The 9,539-nt window shown below is 36.1% G+C and overlaps 1 protein-coding gene across 4 annotated transcripts in view; it reads right to left on the bottom strand.

Annotated features, from left to right (window-relative positions):
* aplp2 (amyloid beta (A4) precursor-like protein 2) overlaps positions 1 to 9,539 on the bottom strand; it is a 99,941-nt gene that overhangs the window by 45,958 nt on the left and 44,444 nt on the right. For all 4 annotated transcript variants that reach the window (XM_016575737.1, XM_016575734.1, XM_016575736.1 and 1 more), the window contains exons 2-3: positions 1,855 to 2,028; positions 477 to 606 (exon numbers count right to left, since the gene is read on the bottom strand). In XM_016575737.1, the coding sequence (XP_016431223.1) occupies positions 477 to 606; positions 1,855 to 2,028 (304 nt within the window). The remainder of the gene's footprint in view (positions 1 to 476; positions 607 to 1,854; positions 2,029 to 9,539) is intronic.

The raw sequence follows: 9,539 nt of genomic DNA, 5'->3' as shown, positions 1-9,539 counted from the left end.
AGCGAGTCGAGCTGACTGACAAGAAGAGTGAGGTGAGACAGACAAGACGATGGCGGATAATTTAGTTTCGAAATGAAATGCAAAAGCCCCTGTTTGGCAGTATTTTGAAAAGCCTGTTGACTTTTGTTGCTTTACGCCGAATTGCCGCTATTTGAAAGTGAAAGTAAAATGCACACGCCACTTTTGCAAACTATTTAAAAGCGAAGGAAAGCGAGGAAAAGAGGAAACGCCCCCGCGGTGATACCGGTATGATCGGTGTTGTCACACGTCGATTAACCGGTGGGAAAATTTCCTCACCGTCACAACCCTACTGAGCTCCAGTTGAGAGATCTTTAACGTCTTCGCCTGTCACTTTGAACTGCTGCTCTGGCTTCTCAGATGTCTCACTTCAACAATGGCATCTTTAACCCCACGGGACATTCTGGATAATTGGCCGTTTAAAAGGACAACAGAGCTGTCAATCACACACCACTCACCCAAGCACTTGTAGGGGATCACAATGTGAGCGTGGCCCTTGCACTGTTTCTTGTCCTTCTTGCACCAGTTCTCGATCTTGACTGGCTGGTTGGCTTCCACCACATTTGTGATTTGCAGCTCAGGATACATCTAAAGGCAAGAGAGCGGAGAGATTGAGTCTGTACAGTAAGCGGCGATCCATGCTTCACAATCTCCAGACACCATCTGCTCACGTATTGGAACTAACACAAGATTTGCTCTCTCCTGAAATGCATTAAAAGGACATCAATGAAAAGCAATCTCAAAATGTACAGGGACGGTATTGCTGTTTTTGCAGTCAGCCAAATGACGGATGAGAGTAATTTTTGAAATTTTTAACCAAATAGTGTTTTTTAATATAGTTGTGGGAAAGGATCTTTTAAGAGTACAGTGTGTTGGGAGGGTTATTACTTTTATAAATCAGCAGTACCAGCAATATTGCAAAAGACGCCAATGTCTGAAAGTAGTGTATAAAGAGAGTTAAATGCAATAATTGTTTTAAGTGTTTTTACCTTGTTTGTGTAAATCTGTGATGAAACTGATTGTACTGCTGCTCATTTAGGCCAGGACACTCTTGTGAAAGAGATTTTTAATCTCAGAGAGTCTTTTCTGGTTAAAATAAAGGTTAAATAAAAAAAAATGGAATAAATTAAAGGGGGGGGGGGCAATTCGTATATTTGGTTAAATACTAAGTTTCCCATTCAATAGCTGCATTTATTTGATCACAAATCCAGCAAAACAGTAATATTGTGAAATGTTATTACAATTTTTTTTTTTTTTTTACTTTCTATTTGTATATATTTTAAAACATAATTTAGCCTATTCCTTTGATGCAAAGCTGAATTTTTAGCATCATTACTCCAGTGTCACATGATCCTTCTGAAATCATTCTAATATGCAGATCTGCTGCTCAAGAAACATTTCTTATTATTATCAATGTTGAAAACTTAAATATAATAAATATTTTGGTGGAAACCGTGATAGATTTATTTGGGGATTTTTCTGATGAATAGAGAGTACTAAAGAACAGCATTTTTTCCAAACAGAAATCTAAACTTACTGCCACTTTTGATCATTTTTATGCATTTTTCCTGAATAAAAATGTTAATTACCTAAAAAAATTCTAACTGACCCCAAAGTAGTGCAATTTATAACATTTATAATAACGTAATAAACATTAAAATGTAAAATGCTAGTTTTAAGTCAGTGTGAAACGTAACCCAATCTATGCATTTCCATTAATCAGCAACTGATCATATTGTGAAGTGGATGCTCAAGCAGATGGCTCACTGCTCACTCCCTCCAAGGACTGAACAAGAAATGAATTCTAATGGACATTTTTGTGTAACATTGTTTTACCTCTTGACAGTATTGCAGCACTCCTTCTTTGGTTCCGACGCAGGTTTTGGATCCGGAAGGGTCCGGCTCCCAGCGGCCAGTCTGGATGTTAATGTGCATGTTGAGCTTGCCGCAAAACATGGCAACCTGCGGCTCCGCAACGGCAAATCCGGTACCTGCATTAGCTGCCAACGCCTGGAGAGAACAAAGAAGAAAGGTGAGAGAAAGATTAAGGGACGAAGTTAATGGACCCTCTTATTATAGTCCAGTAAAAGTCAAGCAGGATCAGACCTGTCATAACACACTCATAGAGGCCTAGACATAACACAGGAGTTCTTTTATAATGACTGATTTTAGCCAGAGACTAAAAAAAAGCCAATTAAATCAATACAATACAAATATGATATTCAAAGTATTTCTGTGATGTAAAGCTGAATTTTGTGTCACATGATCCTTACACATACATAAATATTTATTTATTTTTATTTTTAGCATATGGCCTTAAAAGCAAACCAGCATGGACTTTGATTTCATGCGATCTATAAAAACAAGACGTCCATCTGTCTATTCTCATAAAGAAAGACAGTATCTGGAGTGAGCAGAATAAACATAATATCTGCTTCGGATTTTCCTTATTATCTCTAAAGACATATTCCCTGTGCTCTAGGGTCACTGTTCGCCCCATCAAATGGATTTTAATTTAATTTTTGGTTTGTTTGCTTATACATGGCTTGATCGCACTGAGAGTCTGTCAGTCCTATCCATGTGTTCGCAGCAGCACACGAACTCACGCGGTGACCTTCCTGATGACTCTTTGAATCGCTTAAAACACTCCAGGGACAAAACGAAAATGTCCGACAGCCTCTAAACGCATCATTTCCTGCCGATGGCTGAGGTTGATGATGCCTGCTTCACTGCACAACTCATAGCAGCGACAGAGCTGCTAAACATTTACTGGCCAGAGCGCAGGTAACAAAGCACACGCTTCTGGACAAGCTGGGATTTTTACTTTTTACCACTGCAAAAACATCCAAGATACCAAGTTTCTCTATCATGTTTGTCATGAAAGGTCAGAGAAAGTGGGAGAATACAAGAGGACTTTGCGTTTTAATCACCGAAAAGCCCAAAACCTGGTTTCACTAGCTCAAACAAAATCCCCCACCGAGTTAAGTTTCCCTCCTCTCGTCCCTTGTCTTCCTTCCTGTAGATAGGAGACACTCTCGTTTACATTACCATGTTCTTCCTCTTTTCCTGAAACAGGAAGCAGCTACGCCCAGCCTGTCATTAAAGCTCTACACAAACATTTCTCGACTGTGATGAAAGTGATTTATTCCGAGTAACTGTAAGATTACACTTCTAAAATGCGAACAAACTGGTGTAATCATGGGACAATTATAGGGGCGTGCGTTATACTGAAACCATGTGTTTTCTGCGATCTGAAGAGCCTGAAGAGGTGCGGGAGGTCGGGTCACGGCCCAGACATGTAGAGCTTTGAGTAGCATGTCTCAACACAGCAATCAACTCACAATTTGTTTGACATCTTCACATAAACACGCTTGTGTATGTACTATATAAGTGTGTATATTCTGTAAGTTTTTTATTTTTTTTACTTTCTAAAAAATGTTTTAGAAATAAAAGTCTCTAATGCTCACCAAGACATCATATTTGATTAAAAATATAGTAAGAACAGGAATATTACATATATGATGACATGCTGATTTGGTACTCAAGAAACATTTATTATCAATAGTGAAAAATGAAAGTGTGATGCATTCATTTTGTGATTTTATAATAATTCATCATATGATCATAATTATTTTTTATCATTATCATCTTTTAAGAACAGCATTTTTTCCCAATAGAAATCTTATATAACATTATAAATGTTTTTACTGGCACTTTTGATCAATTTAATGCATTAGTGATACATTCTTTTCAGGTTTTTTAATGAATGGAAAGCTTAAAACAACAGAATTTGTTTGAAATAGAATTTTTTTGAGATATCTTTGTTTAATGTAATGCATATTTGCTGAAGTATTAATAATAATAATAATTATTTAAAAAGACACTTTTTTTTAAATTAACACAATATAATAATAAAAAATATGAATGATATTAATGTTAATGACAATCTTAATGTAGCCTAAATCTTAAGACCAACAACCACACTTAAAAACTATAAACTAAATTTAAAAACGCAAATAAAATAAAACTGACTCCACGCAAATGCTCTTGAGTAACTAGTTTATAAATCAGTGTACGTTTACAGGCGCAGTGGGAGACATTAAAACTATCACGTGACTTGTGCAACTGCCACAAGTTTGCAACACAGGAGCCAAGTAAATGGGCAGATCATTCAGTCTTTAAAATGGAGAGAAGAGTGGAAAGAGAGAGGAAGGGGAAAGCAAAGGATAAGTTTGGAGAGAGAGAAACAACATTGTAAAACGGCCCAGAGGAGGGCAAAGATGCCCCAGTAAACCACACAGCCAAACGACAGACGTGACCGCTTCATCTTTCCACCACACCTCCCTGCCTCATTCCTTCCACTCGGTTACCGTCTCAGGATACGCTCCACTGCAAAACCACACAAATCAACCTCTCCCACCAAACTCCACACTCGAGTGTTATGTAAGACACTTTTCACAATTCAATCAACTCACTATGAATAAGAGACCCATCCTATATAATTTTTTCCCCCAGCTGAATAACCCATTTCACTTGGAAATATGTCAGATTTTGGAAGTAAAATTGGTTGTGAGAGATGCCTTTATGAAGCCCTGTAATTAAGCTGATGCATTTCTCAGCGGTATATAAACATAGCCCTTCAGTAGGGTGACTGACAAATAACTCCGTTAAATCACTATAAACCTTTATTGTGCAAAACTATCACAAAAAATGGATTACACATAATAACGGGAACATTTCTCACAGCAGACAATTTGAAGTCTGACAGTAATAGGCTTGAAATGTACCGAAGGCGGTAAATTTATTACAAAAGTGGCACTTTGATGGCTGGTGATGCTTCAGAGGGGATGATTTTAGGGGTGAAACTTCTATGAAAGAGTTTTAACTTGTCTCAAAATTCATGCCTTAAATGTGTTTGTTTTTTTATATTTGATAAGTATTATAGAAATAATATACAGGGGCATTCAAAAACAGTCACTCTGACAGCCCACCAGAGAGTTTGTACTTGGTCCTAACTTTGTAGAAAAAAGTATTAACTTGTGACCAAAGTACTTTGATTTTTTATTTTATTTTTTAAAGGTACTTTTTTAATGTTTTAGAAACACGTTTCTAATGCTCACCAAGATTAATTTTTTTTTAATTGATTAAAAATACATTAAAAACATTGTAAAAATATTGTGAAAAATAATATATATTATTAAATGATTGTACTCAAACATTTATCAATGTTGAAAACAGTGATACATTTATTTTGTGATTTTACTACTATTTTTCTTTTTTTAAGAACAGCATTTTTCCCCCAATACAAATCTTTTATAAAATACTAAATGTTTTTACTGGCACTTTTGATCAATTTAAATCTTTAAATAATAATAATAAATGGAAAAAAACAAACAAAAAAAAACATTAAAACTGCTGCAACAAAAAAAATGCTGCAAAAAGTGAAGCTACAAAAGAATAGCTATATATGCTCCTAACATACATGCAAATAAATTATGAAAAGTTTAATTTTATATAAAAAATACATTTATTATTTATTTAAATAAATGTATTAAAAAATACTATTGAAAAAAAATATTAAATCATAACATGTTAAAGCTACAAAAGAATAGCATATGCTATGAAAATATTTTTTACTAACATGTATTACTTGTATAATAAATAAATACTGCAATATGTGTGTTATTCTTTAGTAGCGTTAACATTTTACAACGTTAACTTTTTTTTAAAATGTAAAACAAATTATGAAAGTAATATTAAAATAAAATGTTAAAGCTGTATGAATGGCATAAGTACATTTTATTGTTATGCAATTTAAATTACATATGCCTTTTATAGTCGATTTTTGGATGGCTGTGTGACCCTATGCTGTCTCTACAAATATGCCACAGGCTGATGTTTACAAAGAAATTCAGAGAGTAACGTTATGGCTGCCAAACACTGCAACAGGAAAGAGCAGGGAAGCAAACGATACGAGAGAGAAAGAAAATACAGAATTGCAAGGCTGCCTGTTTATGCCAGAAGGGAAAGAAGATCAGAAAAGAAGGACAGAGGTGATGGAAGAGACAGAAAGAAAAGGCCAGTAACAATAACCAGTGTAAGCAAAAAAATACTTCATCTTTAAGTGCAAGTGCAGCAGTAAGTGGAAGACGGCAAGCGGCAGCCCATTTCAAAAGCACTTAAACTTTGACTGACACACACACTCAAAGTAGTGGACGAAGCCTGCTGGGAAGAATCAGAATCAGTGCGAAAGCAAACGCACCCATGAGGAGATAGCATGGTATGTGTCCGCATCTTGAATATGCTGAGGGCAGAAAACTTACTTTAGACACACAATACAAGCTCTCACACACATGTAGCCTGTGTTTAGACTTGAAAGAGGAAGCAAACAGTGGGCTGGAGTCCTGGAAAGAAACAGGGGGACGCTAATGAGAGAGAGATTTGGACATTGGCGTCACTAGTGGACAAACATGAACAACAGAGACCTTGTGTGGAAATGAGGCTCTCATTCCAGCGAATCTGACCTCATTCAGCACAAGCACACTCTACTAGTTTAGTTTCTCCTCTCTTCCCCTTTTATATTTGCTCATAGTTCAGACACACACTTTCACAGTATGTCCTGCTGGCCCTGTATGGAAATGTAGCAGCAGTGATGGAGACGAGTTTCCTGTGGCTTTTCTGTGTTACTGCTGTTATATTCACACAGACCTGAAAAAAACACACCCTATACAACTACATCCTGTAGCGCAGAACACAACCGCGTGTTAAAAATCACTGTCAAGATTGAAAACACTGTTTCTGTTTGACACAATATGGGGAACTCCAAATTAATTTGATGAAAGAAAAAAAAAAAAACAGTAACCTTGAAATTGTTACAATTCAAAATCGGATTTCCATGTTAAAATATTTTAAAATGTATTCTTGTGATGCAAAGCTGAATTTCAGCAGCCTTCAGTGTTACATGATCCTTCAAAATAAAAAATAAAAAAATTCTAATATGCTGATCAAAAACAAAAAACAAAACCTTAATTATACCAAATTTTTGGCAGTGTATGCATGCACACACACACACAATACACAAATATTGCTTAGTGTTTAATATTTCTCACATACTATTATATGAATAAAAAATATTAAATGCAAAAAATAAAACAAGATAAAAATGTAATTAAATTACAAAATAGGTAAGGAATCATTTTATTAATTTGTCATTTAAATTCATTATATATTTGTATTTTATTTCATTTGAATCATACATACATACCTTATTTATACATTCTCATTTATTTCTTTATTTATTTTATTTGACAATTACTGTTGTTTTACACTACTAAACAGAGAGAGATTTTAAGATCTGCAATAAAAACAAACCAGAACCCTGTTTCTCCATTCAGGATAAAACAAGATTTATGTTCCCCCATAAACACCTTTACTGCAATGGGCGGATCATATATCACGAAAACACCCAAAGTTTACCATCACTACAAAATCAGACATGAATACAACACCAAATCAGTTTAATCAATGTACTAAAAATCATTTTTTTAAATAATTAAATAACATTTTAATGAGTTCTTGGTATTTTTATTAACCTATGACATACCAGTTTTGTAAAAGGCTGTTTTAGCCATAACTATATTCACAATATAGCACAGCCTCTGGTACTTTATTGCCTAAATATTGCATTATTAGTGAACTCACACAGCTACACTAATGGCGCTTTTCCACTGCGTGGTACGACACGGCACGGCTCGGTTTGCGTTTCCACTGCAGTTCAGTAGAACTTTAGAGTGGGCGGCATTATTCACATGTCGTTATAGTTGCGCCGCCTCTACTGTCGCGACTCCTGAAAAACTTTTTCATTCCGCATTGCCCCGTCAAGCTCTCGCTGGATCCGCTCCTCTGCTATCAACGAGAGGAACGTCTGTACTTCCTCAACAGGGGTAACAGCCACTTTTTGGTTGTTAAAAAAGGTGCGCTTGTTCAAAACAGTTGCGTTCGATCCTTTGCTGGCTGTGCTGATTTAAATCTAGCGGTTCTTTTGTGTTTTTGTCGCAAGTTCAGTGACGCAGGTAGTGACGATTCTCTCCGGCCAATCCGTGATCAGCAGAGTTTACATGTCACGTTTTGGTAACGGTACGGTTCACTTGGAACCTCAACCGAGGTGGTACTAAAAAAAGTACCAGGTACCAGGTACTGTACCCAGTGGAAAACCCCCCAAAAGTGAACCGTACAGAGCCGTACCGTGCCGTACCATGCAGTGGAAAAGCGCCATAAAAGATATTTAACAGTACAGCATACAAACACACACACACGTACAGATGTTTGGAAACACCCCGCCGGTCCAGTCCCTTGTGTGGCCTCTGGTTTTCTATTTTAAACCATGAGGAAAAACCACCCTGCAGGCCCCAAACACGATACCCACACCTCAGGCTGGACAGTAAAACTACTGGCAGTCCTAAAACCACAAACCGAAACTCTTTATGCCCAATGCTAGAATCCCTTCATGGTCCAATTCAACTTTTACAATGTCTAGCCATCTGTGAGCCACTCTTAAACCATCTTGTAACATGTCTGGGCACTACAGGGGTGACGAGAAACAGACCAAACAGAGGCCGTACTGGACCACTCCACACAGCCTGACTGTAAAATTCTGTCACAATGTGCTTCTGAAATCTCCTGTAACCACAGACACCTGTTTGTGATGATTGTGACGAGACTTCAAAATAACACGCAAAATACACAAAACATTTTAGGCTGGGCAATAGAGTCCCTAACCTCAAAATGAGTCCCTAACCTCAGGTCTGGGCTGTAATTCTGTGAAAACATGGAACAGAAACAAAAACATGGAAAATGGCTAGATGAAAATTAGGGCTGGACAGTATGACTGTATAAATCGTGTGACAGTAGAAATCTGTCAACAATTAGAGATTTGGTAATGCTTCACAATAAGGTTCCAGTTAACATGGTAACATTTTAGATTAGGGAAGAGCTTTCAAACAATAAACTTTGCTGCTTATAACAAAATTGCTGCTTATTGATAGTATGTAAGGTAGGTATTGGAGTAGTTGATAAGGTATGGGCTAGGGTTAAGGGATATAGAATATGGTCATACGGAATAAAAGCATTAATATGTGCTTAATAAGAAGTACTAATAAACAGCCAACAGGCTAGTGATATTCATGCTGATAAATAACTATTTAATAGCGAAGAGTGTTCCCTAACCTAATTGTTACTGTTAATGCTACTATACTTAATTTTTTTAAATGTTAGTTATTAAAAAAACTAGTGGTCGACCGATACTGGTTTTTTGACAGCCGATGCCGATGCCGATATCTTAGAGAGCAGGGTGGCCGATGGCCGATATATATATATATATAAGTATATATTTTTTATTTTAATTATAATTTTTATTTATTTTAATTAATGTTTGAGAAACTTGAAATAATTTGAAAATGAATTATATTAAAAATAAATGTGTAAAATAAACATACTTATACTTTAGATGACAACTTCCTGAT

Source organism: Sinocyclocheilus rhinocerous, unplaced genomic scaffold (assembly GCF_001515625.1).
Source record: "Sinocyclocheilus rhinocerous isolate Xijiao unplaced genomic scaffold, SAMN03320098_v1.1 scaffold82, whole genome shotgun sequence".
Taxonomy (NCBI): Eukaryota; Metazoa; Chordata; class Actinopteri; order Cypriniformes; family Cyprinidae; genus Sinocyclocheilus; species Sinocyclocheilus rhinocerous.
This window is presented reverse-complemented; position numbering and strand designations above follow the sequence as displayed.